Here is a 20,325-nt window from a genome sequence, read left to right as displayed (position 1 = left end):
TCTGTGTGACCACCCACTTTCCAAGGCCGATTCCGGCCAACTCCGATGGAGTTTTTCGACGCCACCACCACCATCTTGAAGCTCTCATTCCCCTCTACAAAACTCACCCAAGAACCACCTTGATTAACTATGGTATATGGCGGTTGGAGGCCACGAAAGTCGACGAAAATCAACAGTGCTTCGGCCACTCTTTTCAAATTTTCGGCAAATCAGCAAAGCGATGGCCGATACCACCACTTGGGCTTTGTAGCCCATCATCCCAGGAGAAAAACCCAACCAACCTTGACCCCATTAGACTACTGTAGAAAACGAATCGACATCGGGAAGCTTTAGGCACCCGCCGGCTTTGTGGACAAAATTGACCATCTTCCATCCACATTTGGACTTCGTGGCAGGTATGAAAGTTGCTCCACTCACTGAGATCTTCATTTATGTGAAGTTTGAGAATTTTTGGAAATAGTTGAATTTTCCGGCGAGTCGGGATGGCCGACCGCCACCCACGGTGGCGCGTATGGTGGCGCGTGGCCAGTGGACCGTCAATACTATTTTTAGGCTATGTCGAATGTCTGGAATTCATTTTTGACATTTGAATGACATAGGGTGATTGTTGGAACCTAAATTCATTACGATACGTTACTTGATAAAAATATGAATCAACAATTTGACCGTTGGATCGTCCCTAAAAGTGGTTACATTATAATACGTAATATTTAAAGATCATAGGAATTTATGGATCGGGAATCCGACTTATGAATCTTCCCGAATTGGATTTGTAAGTTAGTAAAATAAATGTTCACGGTCACTTGTTTTAGGCAATTGACGGAGATCCGACCGTTGGATCGTAATGAAATTTTAATATGTTATTCTAGAAGTATAATGTGAATCTTTGGGAGTTGTGGATTGGAAATCTAATATGCGGATCTTCCGGGTCGAGTTATACAAGGTGTAGACCCTACCGTTGATCTTTGATCAACGGTTGACTTGTGGTCAATGAGTCTCGAACTATTTTAGAATGTCCTTGAGGATGTGTTTTACGTGAATTACGTATTCTATTGATAAGAGTTCTGAGATGTGATTTGATAATTAGTCACAGGCGCCAATTATTTGGGACGCCTCAATGTGTGCGCTAGAGAATCATAGCGTAGACTCCAGGTGAATGGATCTTTTCCTTTTATCGTACATATTATTGATAGTTCCATTGACACTTTTAAATTGATTAGGTATATTACCTTTATATAATTATTGTGAATACTTGAAGTACTAATATGAACTACGAATGACTTGATCCCTGTTTAGGGTACGTAAGCAGTCTAACGAGACGTTAGATGCAGCCATAATATATTTGAGACAAAAGCCTTATTTAGGAAACTGAGTAATGCGAAGGAAATTGGTAAAGGCAAGTTTTAGTTTTATGAATTAGTTAGTTAAATTAGTGTTAATTGGGTTTGTCGCGGATAATTATCCCTGAAAATAAGTAGTTTGGGAGTAGGGCGTTATTGATTGTACATTTTACACCGTATTGTATATAATTGAAAATGCTACGACATGGTTGAGTATTAGATTGCATTATGGTATATCCATATGTATATTACTTGCACATAATTATTGGGAATGCTTTGAAGTGCAAAGGTAAACGCATGACACCTAGGTAAGTTCAGGTGAGTTTATGGTATTAGTTGAATCGATGGAGCTATAGCATGACTACATTTATGTGTTAGGTAACTTCGATACTGTCGTACTGGTTGCCCATGAGTTGTACATGTTATATTGAGATGCATTGAGAGCTCATAAACCTACAACTCGGTGTTAGTGCTCCCGCCCGTGGTCAGGGCACAATCCTTCACGTGATATTCACCTATCGCACCTTACGCTCACCTTGGACTCAAGGTAGGTGCACGTGTCTGTCGTACAGACCACTATAGGTGGTTCCGACTCGTAGCTGACCCGTGATTATTCGCCCAGTCTTCACTTGATCGTAGCACTTAAGCGTACTTATTTACACCCAGTTCTGTCGTACAGACCACTAGAGGTGGTTCCGACTTGTATGTAGGGATGTTTGATGAGCTATAGATTAAGTTGTACAGGTCACTATAGGTGACTCCCGACTTGTATGTTAGTATTGATTGAAGAGATATGGATACCTACACCCCGGTGTTAATGCTCCCGCCCGTGGCCAGGGCACAATCATTCACGTGATGTTCACCTTTCGCACCTTACACTCACCTTGGACTCAAGGTAGGTGCACAGGCCTGTCGTACAGACCACTATAGGTGGTTCCGACTCGTAGGTGGCCCGCGATTATTCGCCCAGTCTTCACATGATCGTAGCACTTGAGCGTACTTATTTATACCCAGTCCTGTCGTACAGACCACTAGAGGTGGTTCCGACTCTTGTGCAGGGATGATTGATGAGATATGGATAAGTTGTACAGGTCACTAGAGGTGATTCCCAACTTATATGCTAGCATTGATTGATGAGATATGAGTACAGTCGTACAGGTCACGTTAGGTGATTCCAGCTGATGTATCATTTTATATTGATTAAGTTCATTTGGCCTACTTGTTAATGCATTGTAGAGTCTATGGACATGGCATACCCGTGGTTTTGACCATTTTTTAGCATGGTTGGATATATAGATATATATATATATATATGTATGTAGTACTATCCTATAGAAAATGATAAGGGATTTACAGTGAGGGGTTATTACTGTTAGAAAGGTAATAGTTTTAAGAAGCTTGGTTTTACTGCTTACACTTTCTGTTTTGTACCCCTTCAGGTTTTAACTGCTGAGTTCGTATCGACGATGATATATGGCTAATCTTAGTATTGGTGGCTACTTTTAAGGGTATGATTCTTACCCACATTACTGTACTTTACTTATGCTCTGACATTGCGTGTGAAATGGGTTCACTCCCACTCGTAGCGCACTCTAGTATGTAGACACTTTTAGGTTCAAATTTATTCACATTTTATACACTATCACTCTTTATTGCTTCGTCACATTCCTGGTATCGGCCAACACAACTCGATTTGGGGTCCTAGTGGACATTCCGGGTCGGGTTGTGTCAGTTAGTATATTATATTTATGTACAGACATTTCGGTACACTAGTTTAGTATAATATATTTAGGTACTGACATTTCGGTAGACTAGTTTATTATCATATAGTTAGGTACGGAATTTTCGGTATGTTTTTACATATTTTCTTACGTGTCACTAATTCATTCAATATATTTAGGTACAGGCATTTCGGTACACTAATTTAGTAAAATATATTATGATACAGACGTTTAGGTACACTAATTAGAGAAAGTTAAATAAAATTAATGAATTAAAACGTGTATAATAATAAATATAAAATTTAATGTAATAACATTAAATAATTTATCTATTAAATATGAAAATACAAATATAATTTGAATTTGAATTAAGTACACATTAAAAGGACTAAAATCAATATTCAATCTAACACCAGATGTTTATTAAATTTTAATTTTCTTGAAGAATTAAAGTTCAAAAACCCCAAAATTTTACTAGATATATGAGCCCTAATATCCGGCCGTAAATTTTTTACATAATTTGTCGAACGAAGGGGATGAAGGGATTCTTGGTAGCCCTAGGAATTTGGTGGGTACAGCGCCCAATAGAGAGGCGCTTAATTATTACCAAATATCAAGCCTACATTGCCACTCAAAAGCAAGCCAAATACTGATTTGGTACTGAGATACTTTTATAGAAAGTAAGTATTAAAAAAAAGTTGAGCTTAAAAAGACGTTTGGTAAATACTTAAAAACAGCTTATTTTCACAGTTTTGAGTGAAAAAAAAAGCTGAAAACGTGAAGCAACAAAAATGAGCTTATTCTCACAGTACAACATAATTAGTTTTTTTTTTCAAAGCACAACAATACCAAACCAGCCCAAGGGCCCACCATTTCCATTACCTTTCTTTTGTTTGTTAGGCAATTGAATTTTGACAAATTGGGCGAATTTGCTCATTAGCAAAATGAAAACATTGTTTAACATGTTAAACAAAACCACAAGAAACTTATGTAACTCAAGTGGTTAGGAGTGTTTATACTCAAGCTTGAGATTTTGTGTTCAAAATTCAAATCTCTGGCCACTCCCCAGTATCGCTTATATTAGAAAAAGAAAATATGTCAAACAAAACCAAGAACATAATTGTACGTTGACACGATCTGGCCATCGGTATAAAGATCGATATCAACAAAAGTTAATTTTACCAAGTTATGAATTTTACACTCTCCCCTTTGTACTTGTTGGGAATTTAAGGGCCTGAAAAGATTGGTTTATGGTTATATTACTTTGGGAATCTATGGAAGATCGATGTCTGTTTCCTGGCCAGTTGGCTGCTTGTCTCTAATTAAGCCATGCCACGTGAAGGGTTTGTTGCAGATGAAGCTGGGGACAATATTGTAGCAAATATCTTTGATATATATATATATATATATATATATATATATATATATAGTATCACATAGAAGCTTACCAAACAATTTGTTATCATTTACTCAGCTAAAAAAATCTGTTATGACTTCCAAAACTTTTTGATTATCGGTTGTAACAAGAAATTTATTGTGATTTGAATTTTTCATATATAAAACGATATTCTTCACTAAATATTCATCTAACTACAAGAACTGAGATTCAACCTTGGATACAGAGAAGCAAGCATTCTACTATAATCAACCTGGCGAAGCCCAAATTTGTATTGTGAGATGATTTGTATTTTGCACTTAGAAAGTTGGAAGCCTTACTTTTGTTACAAGTAACCACACCAATTCATTGAACTCAAGTTTGCATGGCTACAGATATAATCTTTACTAGGCCTCTAGCCTATGATCTGATTCTGCTTTTTCATTAATCAATAAACACATGTCTAAGAGGAGGTTTCAGTAGTGGACCAAAGGCTTATATATGAATTCTGCAGAAGCTGATGACAGATAAGTGCTTTTGCAATTTGCACTTAAAAAACAAATTAAATGGGGTTGTCGCTTTTGCTGCTGTTGTTACTTGAGTGACACTTAAACGACAAAGATGTAAACAACATTAGTTTATACTCCATCATCATCAATCTTCATACTTGACTTCTGAAAAAATTCGATCACTAGCAATCTAGCACGGTCTAAATCGCGTTGACGATGAAACAAATGACTCTTATTTCACAAATCTTAATCAGATGTGACAAATGTCACAAATCCCATATCGTTTTCTTTGTAAAGGAACATACTTCCATTGTTTGGCAGTCTTATTACACAGATCTCATTTTAAATGGTGCGTTGTTCCCAAATCTTAATCAGATGTGACAAATCCCATATCGTTTTCTTTGTAAAGGAACACACTTCCATTGTTTGGCAGTCTTATTACACAAATCTCATTGCAAATGGTGCGTTGTTAGGATGCTTCTGAGAGAGGCCCTCAATTTTGTCTAAAAGGGCACAATATACCTATAATTTCCACAAATAGTTTAATGTACATTAAGGTGACATATGAAGTGCCTCTTGGAGGTAGATAGATCAAACCCCACCTTATTTATTTAGGTCACATGGCTTATTTGTCTGTTGCTTTTTTCTGTCCTCTCTTATAACCAGTGTATGAATCATAGTTGGGATGAGAAAGGGCTGACCCATTTTATCTGCTAAAACTAATTATATATTAATTTAGCAATCTATAAACCTGCCAAGATATAATTAGATAAATAAATAGATTTAGAGAGTGATGGACATCTTTAAGTTCTATGTTATCAATATGATCCAGGGAGGTCAAATGGCTATGACAATGGACCTTATAAGAATCCAGCCTTTAAACCAATAAAAGCAAAACTGCAGAATCATTAAGAGGAGAATAAAATTCTGACATTATTGTGTATTTCAATTCCTCTTTGACTGGGGGATTAATTCTACCAATCAACTTGTTGAGTATCCCATTGTTAATTGTTTTATCACTGTCTAGGTCACCTGAATAGAAAGATAGAAAGAGCATGGTGTATCTAGTTACGTGACTGGAGAGATTGAAAGAGAGAGATGAGACTTTTCAATTGACTTATGACAACTTCTTGTGTATCCCTTTTTTATTTGTTTTATCACTGTCTAAGTTAAGTGAGGAGAAAGATTATGATATATCTAGTCACGCAATGACAGATAAAAAAAAGAATACATCACTAATTGCACCCAAGTTATGCTTTTGAGTTAACTTATGCTACATATCCTTAATTGTACGCAATTTTTTTTTTTTTTCATTTGGCTTATGATACAACAACCTGCAGGACAGAGAAATGACTTTCCTTACGCAATGGTCTATTTGTTTGGATTGCATTTGGTAAATGATTTTTTGCACATCTCATGTATATCGGGAATGAAATTTTTTTGCGGACAATTAGGCTAACATGGGCTTGTCTTCTCCAGCTTTAACTTGGCATGATCCTCCTCCGCCAGCGGCTCGTGTTGCATTGTTTTTTAACTATGTTTGCTTGTCTGGCTACCGCTTCTCAAATTAATGTACATCTTGGCATCCAGTTTTATCTCACTTTCTTTTTTTTTTTCCTAACTTTGTGGTGTTGCTCAACTTGTTTTATAGGTTTAGACCTTTAGGTTTGGTTTTAGAGGAGTTAGGTTTCATGCTCCCCTTTTTTCTTTGTATCTTTCTTATTTTCGTTTCTAGAAAGGTAACGTTTATGTCCTCTTTTATTTTTTGTGTATTGTTTTTATTATCTCTGTTTTATGAGGGGTAATGTTTATGTTTCTCATGTTTAGGTGTAACTTCTTTTTTTGTTATCAATAAAATTACCCTCATACCATTGAGGTTTCCACAAAAAAAAAAAAAAAAAAAAAACATCGTACAGGATGACTGATGGCTCGTTTACCAATCCGTAATTAGAGTAGGAGGAATTGAATTGAGGAGGAGATGGAATGAGGTGGAATCATAATTGGATTCATGTTGAAGTTGTTTACTAAACTATCTAGAATTAGAGTAAAAATGACGTTGATTACATAAAAGTTATTTACTAACTCACATGAATCGGAATTGAAACTTATTTGATTACTAAACTACCCTTGTTATACATAATATTTTTATATGCTAGTTAATGGTTATTTTTGATGGAAAAAGATTCTCGCAAGATCCTTTTCCTGGGGATCCTAAGGATCTAATGATCATGACCGTTCATCGTACATCTTGTGGTCAGTTTTTGTTAGATACTATTTATATTTAATTTTAAAATTTAAATTTTGAAATGATTTCTGACTGCATGATGTACAATAAACGGTTACGATCACGGAATCCCTAGGAAAAGGATCTGGCAAGGATCCTTTTCCAATTTTGATAAAATCCAATTATCTACGTGAAAACATAACTATTTAGCAAAATAAATAAGGAAAATTAATAAAAAGGGCTTGAAAACTTTGAGTTTTAACGATAAGGACAAAACAAATGGTAAAGTGAATAGTACTATGATTGACTTTTTAGTATAAAAATATGGTTTTTCTTTAAAATGAATAGTACCGAAAGTTTTTCGTTAAAATTCTAAATAAATAATTAACAAATTTATTAAAAATATATAATAACATTAAAAAAACCCAAAAAAGAAAAAGCTGCAGTGCCATCTTCTCCCCATACATCCCAAACCCAGCTCCCTGCTATTAGATGACCGGCCACGCCACACATTTTCCCCTTTCTTTGAGAGTTCATGCATGGGTTTCGGATAGTCTGCTAGCCTGCGGCGACGAGGCACGGAGAAGGGGGTCTTATTTCACTGGAGTCGAAGCTCCTCCATTAGAAAATGGTGGAATTGGGGAGAAGAGAGATGGGTCTATAGACTAGTCATGGAACTGGGTAGGTGAAATTGTGAAGGGTATTTGGGTTTACCAAAAAAGCATGAGGATAGTATTGGTAGAAAACTTGGATCCCTGATGAATCTATTTTCAAGAACTTAATTCCCACCTCCAAGTCGAGAATCCAATTCCAGGAATTTAAGGAATTGTATTCTGAATTTTGGGTGGGTCCCACATGAATGTTAATTCCTTGCGGTTTGGTAAATCCTGGAATGACTTGGCGTTTGTGCAATTTCGTTTCCTACACTTTCATTCCGGTTTGCTAAACAATGCTGAATGAGAGATTTTTCAATATGACTGGTACACGAGATAGTACACCACATGTTATTATGCTAATGATGAAATACGTGTGTTAAAAAGTTAATAATTAAAAAATAAAATTTTCAATTTCTATAAAGACACATGGTGTACCATCCGTGTTCCCGTCACAATGAAAAATTTCTCGTACTAAAGGAGAAATTTTTCATTGTTACCGGAACACAGATGGTACATTACGTGAATCTATATAAGTGGAAAATTGTATTTTTTAAGTTATTAATTTTTTAACACGCATATCTAACTATTTATATAATAACATGTGATGTACTATTCTGTGTTCCGATTACACTAAAAAGTCTCCCGTTCTGAAGGCAAAGTACAATCATTGCTGAATGACAGATGATATCCTCGTTATACATGTAGCAGAATTTTAATTGATAACATAGGAGACTGTACCACCGTCACAATTTTTAGAAAAGTATAATTTATTGAAGCTGAAACAAGTAGGTGGAAAACAAGCAAGCAGGATTGACTGTGAAAAAAATCTAGGGAATTTTAACAAAAAAAAAAAAAAAAAAAAAACTTCCAGTACTATTTATTTTAACGAAAAAATGTATTTGTACATTAAAAAGTTAATTTTGGTATTATTCATTTTGCCTTTTATTTTATCTTTATCGTTAAAACTCAAAATTTTCAAACTCATTTATTAATTTTCCTAAAAATTTAACCCAAATTATCATTTATTGTGTGAAAAGTGCAGTAATTTGCATGCTAAAATTGTCACCTCACCTACACCAGAATTGCCAACCTGACAACGAAACCCATGCAAAGTAAGTTTTGAACGTAGCACAACTATAGGTCGTAAATAGTGAATAACTACTACATGCTAGTGGCTGCTCAAATAATTCTCCAATATTTAATTTAACCTAACTAAGCTACGAGATTTGCATGTTTAATGGTACTCCTGGATTCTAATCCGGTGGAGGTAGAGCACGCCATTAATATGGTACCAAACAATTGAAGCAGGAGCAATATATAAAGCAATAAGCTCATTCACTTCCCAGTAGAATAAATTAGAGGTTAAGAGTGTACACAACAAAGTACACATTTGAGTTAGCTGCAGGTGTGTGAGAGTTCTTAGAGCCATTTCACAATGCATACCATTTTTGTTTCTTGGGTTCTTCTAGGTCTGCTTGCTGCTTGTGCTGGCCGTCAAGCCGAGGCACGAGCTTTCCTCGTGTTCGGAGATTCATTGGTGGACAGCGGCAACAACGACTACTTGGCCACCACTGCCAGGGCTGACTCCTACCCGTATGGCATAGATTATCCTACTCGCCGACCCACCGGTCGTTTTTCGAATGGCCTTAACATACCAGATCTTATCAGTAGGGTTCCTACGTACATTTTGTATTATAATCTCTTTCGGTACATGTTATATTATTATAGCTTAGTATATATCTTACCACCAGGGTCCCTACGTACATATTGCATTATAATCTCTTTCGGTACATGTTATATTATTATAGCTTAGTGATTATATGTTTATTGTAACATATTTTTTGCATGATATGCATGTTTAGGCGAGCATATTGGCTCAGAACCCACGTTGCCCTATTTGAGCCCACAACTCACTGGACAAAACCTACTCGTTGGTGCCAACTTTGCTTCTGCTGGGATTGGAATTCTCAATGACACTGGATTCCAGTTTGTAGGTCCTCCTTATCCTTATTATTAATTCACTTTGGCATCCATCTTTTAACAATTAAAGTATACATATTACATCCTATACTTGCTGTTTCGCTTTTCAAATTACCATAAACAATTAATTAACAAGCAGACTTGTTAATCTTAGCAATTTCCAAAAATGCTATATTTTTGCAGCTCAACATAATCCGAATCTACAAACAACTGGAATACTTTCAGCAATACCAGACTAGAGTGAGTGCTTTAGTTGGACCTGAGCAGACTCAGCGACTTGTCAACGAAGCACTTGTTCTGATTACCCTTGGAGGCAATGATTTTGTCAACAACTACTACTTGGTGCCCTTCTCTGCTAGATCTCGACAATTCTCTCTCCCGGACTATGTCGTCTACCTCATCTCCGAGTACCGCAAAGTTCTAGCGGTAACTATATATGTGCTTGATGACTTTTCTGAAGTGTTAGTAATAACTCCGTCATTATTTTTGTTACTGCTAATGGTTGCACTATGTCACTATTTTTACTTCAGCATTCTTACCCTTTTCATTATTTAAGTAACATGATATGCATAAAGAAATGTTCTCTTTCTACCAAGTAATTATAAAATACATGGTCATTCACTATTGAATTTTATATCAGAGTGAATGACAATGTACGTGATTTTAATATTTTAATTGATATTAAATTTAAAGGTGATGAGCGACTATGAATCCTTGTTCATCAGGTGACAAACAAAACATAACTCCCATATATGCATACCAGCCTCTTGCCACATGCCTACGAGTGTGGCATTTGATTTTTTTTTTTTTTTTTAATGTTCTAACCCATTGTTTTTTTCACTTATTAAAAATAATTAACATAACCACCTACAGTTTCATTATGTGAGTTTTTTTTTTTTTTTTTAACTTCTAACTTTTTTTTACCTTACTTTTTGAAATCTTAATAGGAGAACAGTAATTTAGGTATTATAAAAGCTTCATCATTATTGCATTCTCCCTTTGTATATGTAGATATTCATACATAGAGAAATGGTCACAAGAAAGTTAGGATATAGATAAGAGGAGTAATGCGACGATCGGGGGAGCAGGGAGTAATTGGGAACTTTGGAAGACATATATGCTTGGTTGGTGTGACCAACAAGCAATATGACATTTTCATTAGGTAATTGTTATTAGCACTTCAAAAATCTCATTCTATACTCCAAACTTTCTATATTAGAAAAGAAAGTGTAGAATGAGATATTTGGAGTGCCAATAACACTTCCCTTTCATAATATATCAAACTGTTCACTTTTATTAGACAAACCATCGTTAGCTTAAAGTTGTTTACTTGCTATCAATACAAGTTAACACATGCATTTCATTCGAAATCATATCTGGCAAATTAACAAATAAGTGGGGGGAAAGGTTTCGAGGTTTTGAACGACAACCCAGAGCTCTACATACTTTTGAATTTTTTTTCTTCCCTGCATTACCATGAATAATTCCTTGCTATGTAACTAGCTAGGTCAACGTGTTTCAGGCTTTACGTGCTTTTTACAATATATGATTTAATTTTACTTTATATTTTTAAAATGCAGAGGCTGTATGAATTAGGAGCTCGTAGGGTTTTGGTGACAGGCACAGGGCCACTAGGGTGTGTTCCTGCAGAGTTGGCTCAGCGCAGCAGAAGAGGCGAATGTGCGGTGGAGCTGCAGCGAGCTGCTTCCTTATTTAACCCACAGCTAGCCGATATGATCAACAGCCTGAATAACCAAATTGGCTCAGATGTATTTATTTTTGCAGATGCATTTCGAATGCACATGAATTTTATCTCCAATCCTCAAGCTTATGGTATGTACGTCTAATAAGCTAAATAACATCTAATAACCTTATGGTATGTACTACGTCTAACAAGTTACAAGGAGCTCGTAACTTATTTGGCTAAGAGCACACGACGTCTTTCTCTTGCGAGTGTTTAGGGTTTCAGGTTCCGGTTTCTTGAATTAATGTTATCTGGTGTGTTTGCTTTTCAGGATTTGTGAGTTCAAAGATAGCTTGCTGTGGCCAAGGACCCTACAATGGGGTCGGACTCTGCACAATTGTCTCCAACTTGTGCCCAAATAGAGATTTGTACGCGTTTTGGGATTCATTCCATCCTTCTGAGAAAGCAAACAGAATTATTGTGCAGATAATCCTTACTGGGTCCAACGAGTACATGAATCCAATGAACCTCAGCACTATATTGGCCTTGGACTCTAAGACCTAGAACTAGTTCTACAACTACAATGGGTGTGTTTGTTTTCTATCATAAGACTTTCTTCATTTTCTCAATGTGTCTTCGTTAGTATTGTCCATTTATTATAATTTTCCTTATGTCGTGGAAAACGTTAGTGTGATATTGTTATTTTGATTTCAGTGGTTCGACTATTGAATAATTTCAATTTTAATTAGCTTTGTCTTTGTTTTGTTCCCTCCCTCTCTTGTCATAAACCTTACATTCAAACGTCATATTTTGCTACCAACCCCATCTCATCGAAGATGACCAGCTGGCTATTAGTCCTTGAAATAGATTCTAAGTCCGAATCTCTCCTCCCTGTTGAATCTTTGGGAGTACAGTTCGTCGTCGACGAACACAAAACACGTACTTCAAGCGTCTAAGGACCAAAACAGTCTCACACATTTAAGGCCCAACAATAAAGGGCTCACACGTTAAAGTGAAGCATGATATGACTTCCCAATAGGCCCAAATTTTGATATTATAGCGATGTGTAATATCTTCTGCTCAACACACCTACAGAACTCCATAGCTTTCGGTTTTTTAGGCTTAATTTTATTCAGTTTTTCTAACTGCTTTTTGGCTGAGATTTCTAACTTGGCTTTTAGCAAACAATCTTACCAGTCGCAGAGAATTACATTTTTACATGGAAAAATAGATCGGATGAGAAACAACCTGTTCTTGGGAGCAAACCCCAATAAACTTCGCCAAATATTAAGTACAAAATACGTATGTAATAACTTTAGTATTATAGTAACATCACGTGACAGCATTCTAGATACTGTAAATACCCCCTAATTAAGAGTCTAAATGTAGCCTCATATAGAAAAATCAACCACCAAAGCGACACAAATGCGCATAGCGTTCTGGTCAACTAAGTGTATATAAAAAAAATGTAGGCTAGAATTGTAATTATATTTCATCCACTACAACAATTGGCAAGCAGCTACTAAACTAGGTATTGAAAACCCTAATGAGAATAATCTAGTAAATAATGGGCCATAATTTAAGTATTCCAAGGAAAATTTAGGGTTGATGTAAGATCCCACATCGTCCAGAGGAGTGATCCTTATATGTATATTCTCATCCCTACCTAACACGAGGTCTTTTGGGAGCTCACTAGCTTCGGGTTCCATGGGAACTCCGAAGTTAAGCGAGTAGCGCGCGAGAGCACTTTCATGATGGGTGACCCATTGGGAAGTTCTCGTGTGAGTTCCCAGAAACAAAACTGTGACGGCGTGGTCGGGGCCCAAAGTGGACAATATTATGCTACGGTGGTGGAGCGGGCCCGGGATGTGATGGACCTCGGGCGGGGATGTGACAATTTGGTATTAGAGCCTAACCCTAGCCGTGGTGTGCCGACGAGGACGTCGGGCCCCTAAGGAGGGGTGGATTGTAAGATCCCACATCGCCCAGGGGAGTGATCCTTATATGTATATTCTCATCCCTACCTAGCACGAGGTTTTTTGGGAGCTCACTGGTTTCAGGTTCCATGGGAACTCCGAAGTTAAGCGAGTAGCGCGCGAGAGCACTCCCATGATGGGTGACCCACTGGGAAGTTTTCGTCTGAGTTCCCAGAAATAAAACCGGGAGGACGTGACCGAGGCCCAAAACGGACAATATCGTGCTACGGTGATGGAGCGGACCTGGGATGTGACAGTTGATACAACTTTTTGTGGCAAATTGGAGGTTTGGAGTTGGAGCTCAAATAGTGCAGAAATGTGAAAGTTGAAAGCAAATACAAACAAGGAAATTAACCCGGATTTATTGGGGGACAACTCGACAGCTATATGGAGGAGCCGTATGTACAGTTTGTATGAACACTTTTGAAATAAATTTTGTATTGCCCCAGCAAGGACAGATGTCGGCATGATGACAACTCTCTCCAACTTCATTAACTTGGCCTCCAAAGGTGTTGTACACCATATAATATTTATGTCCAAACTAGGGTTAAGAAAACATTTACGTATACACCGATCAATTTTGTGTGTTAGTTTCTCCTTCCTCAGTATCGTTTGATGCTTGTAACAAAAGAAAACTAAAGCGTAATTAGGTTCAACCATTCAATATATTTTGCTTACAAATTTACAACATTAGAGTTGAATCCCGAAATGTTCGAAAAATTTTAGTACAACAAGGAGGCATTTTGCAGTTGCATGCCTGTCTCAATGAATTTGACCTAATTTTGTTCTTAATTGTGCAGCTATTTTCATTTGAAGCTAGCTTGACACAGCTGCTAGGGTGTCAATCAAGGGCATGAGTTTCAAGTGCTCTGCATTGCTGAAAATTAAAGAGCCTCACAAGTAGGTTGAGAGAAAAAGAGTTGAATAAAACTTGACAAACCGTCGGGATAAAGCTAAGGCTTTTCTTTTTGTTAGTTGAACCGTCCATACAGCAAAAATCAATTCGTGGGAACGATACTGTTGTGTAGTAGTTGGTATTATAAAGGCTCCCTTAATTCACTCACACACACACATATATATATATATTACTTCACGGTACTCTAGACTGGTCCAATTATTTTGAGAAGTAAGTTTCTGGGGCCCCAAATACACTACTAAGTTACAATGCGCTAATGTTATAAAGTATTTTATTAGCGAAGGAAACTTACATTGAGAACACATAACTTTACATGAAGAGAAAAAATGAGAGAACAGGGAATTGCTTCATGCAAGTTCTTTGCCTTCTCACCAACCAGACGTGCTCCATGTGCCCACATGTTAGACTTTGAATATTTGTCACATGTGAGGGGGCATGTAAGTCTGTGAATAAAGATTTCGGTGAAGGGGCATGTAAGTATGTGAACAAATATTCCATGTCGAAAATTTGCCGAACCTTGCATGTTCTTATAAAGAGTTAGACTACTGTCAGTCATTATATTGACAATTGATTTTACGGTGAAACTTTTTTTTTTTTTAAACAAAATATGTTTAAGCATGTAGGGTTGAAGCTATACTTTTGATTTGAATTTGCAATTCAATCATTCAATAGTTATTTTAAGCAACTTTTTCAGGACCATAATGCAATGAACATTGAGAATGATTAGCAGAAGATTTTAAAGCTGTGAAATTAGGTGGTTTGCAATCAAATCTCCACGAACTATGTTGACTAAATAATTACTTAGTTTTATGATAATAATTAGTTTTGATCACATGACTGGTGGTAAGTTAGCAAAACTACTGCTGGGAGTGGAAAAGTTAAATCTATAAGAGCAACTCCAGCGTTGGAGCCCTCTCCCCAGGCTATTTACTATTCAATCCACCTGGTGAACAGTAACTACCCGTAATGAAAAGTAATCGCTTTTTGCATCTCCACCGTTACACTTCAATAGCCCTGGCAATAAGCAATAAAATATTAATATTTTTTATTTATAAAAGAATACAAAATAATTTTAATTGTAATTTCAGATAAGATTTTTAATCGTTCTCGTTGCGCCACGTGTCATTATCCGAAGTATTATTAAATAATACAAAATAATTTTATTTGTAATTTCGGATAAGATTTTTAATCGTTCTTGTTGCGCCATTTGTCATAAAATCCGAAAAGACAATTATTGGGGATGGATTTCCAATAAGATTTTTAATCGTACTCGTTGCGCCACGTGTCATTATCCGAAAATACAATTATTGGTGATGGATTTATGATAAGATTATTAACCAATCACGCCGCGCCACGTGTCATAATTTGTTTACAATCTTTGATGATAGATTTCCATAAGATTTTTAATGAATGACGGCATGCCATGTGACATTATCTACAACATAATCCTTTATGAATCCTCCATATAATCCACCATTCATCCTCACAAATCTCACACCAATTTTCTCAAGATCTCTATCATTATTCATAGTTTATACTTCCTTCTTCACAAAAATCTGTATCATTATTCATAGTTTCTGCTTCCTTCTTACAATGTCTTCTTCCTCCTCAAAGATGATGTGGGAACTCGAACAGGAAGAGGAAAAATTGTTTAACCAATCAGAAGGAATGTTCAATCTCCAGGTGGCAAAAAATGAGAGGGAAGAGGATGAAGAGCGTAGAAGGAGAGATGACGAAGTAAGAATGGGCAGAGCCTCACATTCCCGTCGAGTCATCCAAGCTGTGGCTCAGATCTGCAGGCCCAGCCGTTCTGGAAACCTTGATAGAAGCAAGCAACGACGAGGTACGGAACTCTTGGACGATTATTTTGTCCATAATAGTGCATTCCCTGATACGTACTTTAGACTTCGTTTTAGAATGGAATGACATTTGTTCAACAAAATCATGATTGCTGTTTGCAACCATGATTCTTACTTTGTGCAAAAGAAGGATGCTTTTGGTGCTATAAGTCTTCTTCCTCAGCAAAAAATTATTACTGCCTTGTGGATGCTTGCATATGGAGCATCTGTAGACCAAGTGGATGAGATAACGAAGATGGGGAAATCAATCATTCTTGAGTCCCTGATGAGGTTTTGCGGAGCAATCAAATCTATCTACACCACAGAGTACCTCCGGAAACCTACAAACATGGACTTGCAACGGCTTCTGAAGAAGGCTAAGATGCGTGGTTTTCTAGGATGATTGGAAGCATTGATTGTATGCACTGGACGTGGAAAAACTGTCCAAGTGCATGACAAGGCGCTTATAGGGACAGAAAAAGAGCAAAAAGTATCATTTTGGGGGCGGTGACATCTTTTGATACATGGATTTGGCACGCCTTTTTCGGGGTTCCGGGAGCTCAAAGTGACCTCAACATCTTTGCCTAATCCCCAGTGTTCAACGATGTCCTGCAAGGAAAGGCACCAAAAGTCACGTATAAGGTCAATGGACGTATGTACAACGGGCCATACTACCTAGCTGACGGAATTTACCCAAGGTGGTCAACATTTGTCAAAACAGTGCCACGTCCGCGAAATGCAAAGGAAAAATACTTTGCAAGCTATCAAGAGGGGTGCAGGAAGGATGTGGAGCGTTGTTTCAGTATCTTTCAAACTCGCTGGGCGATCGTCAAGGGTGCTGCCAAATTGTTTGATGTAGAGTCGCTTCGATCCATCATGATGACGTGTATCATTCTTCACAACATGATTGTGGAAGATGAGTACGATTATGATGTCGTTGATGAACATGAGCCAGACACGATGAACAATTCAAGAACACGTATATATTGTGCTCATGACGCCACCGATGAGCCTGTGCAACATGAGCCATTACAAAGGGATGGACGTTACAATGAAAGGCTCATTCAACGATCTACTGTATTTCAACTGCCAGACATGCACAATGCCTGGCAAATTGATTTGATAGAGCACCAATGGGCATTCAAACAAGCTGAAGATAATTAAGTTCATTTAGTGTGTTTTTTTGAATTTGGTATGTTTATGTAATTTTATTTGGTGTGTTTTATTATTTGGTATGTTTATGTAATTTTCTTAGTTCAGCTTTAGTGAGTTTTTTTATTATTCGGTATGCTTATGTAATTTTATTTGGCGTGTTTTTGTCATTTGAATAAATATTCTCTTAGTATAAATAACTTACCAAATTCATTTGAATAAATATTCGATAAATTGTAAACAACATGAAGTACTATATTCAATAAATAATAAATTACAACCCAAAGTGATTGGAAAATTATGGGCTCCGATTACAAAAACTACTCTATTCATCACCACTTAACCAATTTGTGGTGTTAGAATGATCTTCTCTTGTGGTGCTATGACCATCTTGGCTTGCTCTCGCTTCTCTTGCACGCCTCATTTGCACCACGTCCGCTTTCTCTGACTTCCAAAAAAATTTAGAATTTGGAGACTTCCCTTCTAAAGGCATATTCATAATCTCACGATCTCGTTGAGCCCGTCTTTCTTCTCTAACATGTTCCCTTTCTTGCCTAAGTAGCTCTCTTTCTCTCTCATTAGCCTGAAATTCTCTCTCAATAGCTGCAGCTTTTGCGTCATCTCTAGCCATATCAGCCTCATATTTCGCCATTTCTCTCGCCAAAGTCAATTCACCTTAGCGAGTAAGTTCTTCCATGAACTTTGCATAATAATTCTTGGAAGCACTCCCTTTTCTCTTTGAAGTCTTCTTACCTTGAGACCTAATTGGATAACGGGTCGAACCTGACGCTTGTTCAGGGAATGGCGTTTCGGGCACTTCTTCTGCATCATCTTCATGAACATGCGAGACATGATCAGGTGTAGAGTGTAGAGGGGTGTTGTTCATGAAAACTTCGGGACCGACATGCACAACTCTAAATTTAGGACAATCTTTGACAATATTCCAACATTCCCACCGGTTGAATGATTTATTTTTGCTTTTGGTTTTGGCACCGTACCAAACTTGTGCTTGAAGTTCCTACACAATGCGGGAGAAGAAATAATTATAATGAAAATAGGTAACAAATAAATAATACGAACAAATAATTATAATGTAAGTAAGTAACAAATAAATAATACAAACAAATAATTATAATGTAAGTAGGTAACAAATAAATAATATATTGTTACCTGATCCGAGTAATTTTCCCCACTTCGAATATTACTACTAGCTTGTGCCAAGGCGTCTCTCCACGTACTAAACGATTGGCTAAGTAATTTCCAACGACTGGACATCGATTCTTTGGTTCTTTTCCCACCAATTTTCTCAAGATAATTGGTATGAAAAAGACTCCACATTTCTCGCAACTGCATCTCGTTACCCGTAATCGAACTATAAGAAACTTCAACCCAGCTAGTACACAACGCAACGTCTTCAAGAAGCGACCAATTCGTACCTGCATCAGTAGTCATTTTGTTGAAAAAAAAAAGGATTGAAACTTTGAGAGAAAGAAAGGAATGTGATTGAAAGTAGTTGAGAAAATATGAAATTGTGGTGTAAGGTAGATGATAATGAGAAGGTATTTATAGAAAAGTAAAAACAATTTTTTTAAAAAAAATTTCAGAATTTTTTTTTCTAATTTTTTACAATTTTTTTTTAAATTTTTATTCAACTAATTAGTTTATGCCGTTGGATATAAAAAAATTTGAATTTCAACACTCCAGATTGTGCCACGTGTCACAACGGTAACTTTTCTTAATTTTAAAACTATTTTTTATTTTATTTATTTATTTATAAAGCATATTAATATCGACCGTTGATCTCAGATCGAACGGTGGATATTAAATAAGACTTTTTTTAATTTTTTTTACCATTGAGATCGAACGGACCGTGGGAAGCCACGTAACTTCCCAACGGTAACTTTTGAATCTGAAAAAGTGGTTGATTTTTCTAAAAATGTGTCGGCGATGCGCCCCCACGCGCCTGACAGAAAAAAAATAAAAAAAGGCCTGATGCCAGGCTGAAGTTAGCCTTGGCGTCACATCCACTCGGGCTCTCGGGCTCTCGGGCTGGCAATTCTTCACAGGCCCGGAGTTCGGGCCTCCACCTCCACTCGGGCTCCTTCACGTTGGAGCCGATCCACAAGGCCTTGGGCCGTATTCTCTGGGCTATCTCCCGAGCAATCCACCACGGTGGAGTTGCTCTAAGCTACATTCATAGGTGCTTCTATATTCTAAGGCTTCAAATTAAATTTTAACCAGGGGTGGTCACAACCATAATCATTAATTTACTGGAACCAAAATTGAATTATTATTATTATAGTGAAGTTGGTAACTGTCACGGGCAAAGTTTGAAGAAGGAATGTATTTCACGAGCATGGAAATTTCATCACAAATCATCAACAACCTGTCCCATGTACTAGCATGTGAAATTGGCTGTCACATTAATGTGATGCTTTCTCACAAATTGTAACAATTAGGTGGTGACTACTGACGTTTCCAAATAAGAACAATATTTATCTGCAGCAGGTTAATTTGATCCATTCCAACACTAGATCTTTAGCACGAAAAGTAAAAACTGTAAAAGGGTTGAAGTTGAGCAAGAGAACAAACTTGAACAGCACATATGCATGTAGCGTGCGCTAGCTTGTCTACAAACTATGCTGTCACGGGGTATAATTTTGTTTACAGCACGTCAAGTTATAGACATAAGAGTACATATACGTTAAGTTGCAGGAGAATAACTTATCTATATTGGCTAATGGAATAATATTCTAAGTAAATAACGCATTGTAATATACACCAATACGGTATTTGTTTTTAATATCCTTATAGTGACTTATCATGTGTGGTCAAGTCTCTTCCCAATTCAAGGACGTAGTCTAATGAGCCTGACCCAACTGAAAATTACATTAAATTTTTCTCATTTCTGAGTTCTGAGTTCTGACTTGGCAGTAAGTTTAAAAGCTAAAATA

General features: G+C 36.9%; 1 protein-coding gene and 1 pseudogene across 1 annotated transcript; one reads left to right on the top strand and one right to left on the bottom strand.

Moving 5' to 3' along the window:
• The first annotated feature begins 9,088 nt into the window (after positions 1–9,088).
• On the top strand, positions 9,089–12,237 carry LOC137745982 (GDSL esterase/lipase At5g33370-like). The gene is made up of 5 exons (XM_068486020.2): positions 9,089–9,492; positions 9,688–9,815; positions 9,989–10,231; positions 11,386–11,638; positions 11,821–12,237. Exons 1-5 carry the CDS (start codon positions 9,261–9,263, stop codon positions 12,051–12,053), a joined length of 1,089 nt encoding a protein of 362 aa, XP_068342121.2. The 5' UTR covers positions 9,089–9,260; the 3' UTR covers positions 12,054–12,237.
• Positions 12,238–17,696: 5,459 nt separating this feature from the next.
• LOC148692121 (uncharacterized) lies at positions 17,697–19,766 on the bottom strand (annotated as a pseudogene).
• Between the last annotated feature and the right edge of the window lie 559 nt (positions 19,767–20,325).

This window comes from Pyrus communis, chromosome 12 (assembly GCF_041283825.1).
Source record: "Pyrus communis isolate YQ-2024b chromosome 12, ASM4128382v1, whole genome shotgun sequence".
Classification (NCBI taxonomy): domain Eukaryota; kingdom Viridiplantae; phylum Streptophyta; class Magnoliopsida; order Rosales; family Rosaceae; genus Pyrus; species Pyrus communis.
This window is presented reverse-complemented; position numbering and strand designations above follow the sequence as displayed.

What these genes read in the sequence shown, in the direction of transcription:
- LOC137745982 (XM_068486020.2), top strand. Translation starts at nt 9,261, where the DNA reads ATGCATACCATTTTTGTTTCTTGGGTTCTTCTAGGTCTGCTTGCTGCT. An exon ending in TAACATACCAGATCTTATCA is followed by an intron (nt 9,493 to 9,687) that starts GTAGGGTTCCTA and finishes ATGCATGTTTAG; the next exon opens with GCGAGCATATTGGCTCAGAA. An exon ending in AGTACCGCAAAGTTCTAGCG is followed by an intron (nt 10,232 to 11,385) that starts GTAACTATATAT and finishes TTTAAAATGCAG; the next exon opens with AGGCTGTATGAATTAGGAGC.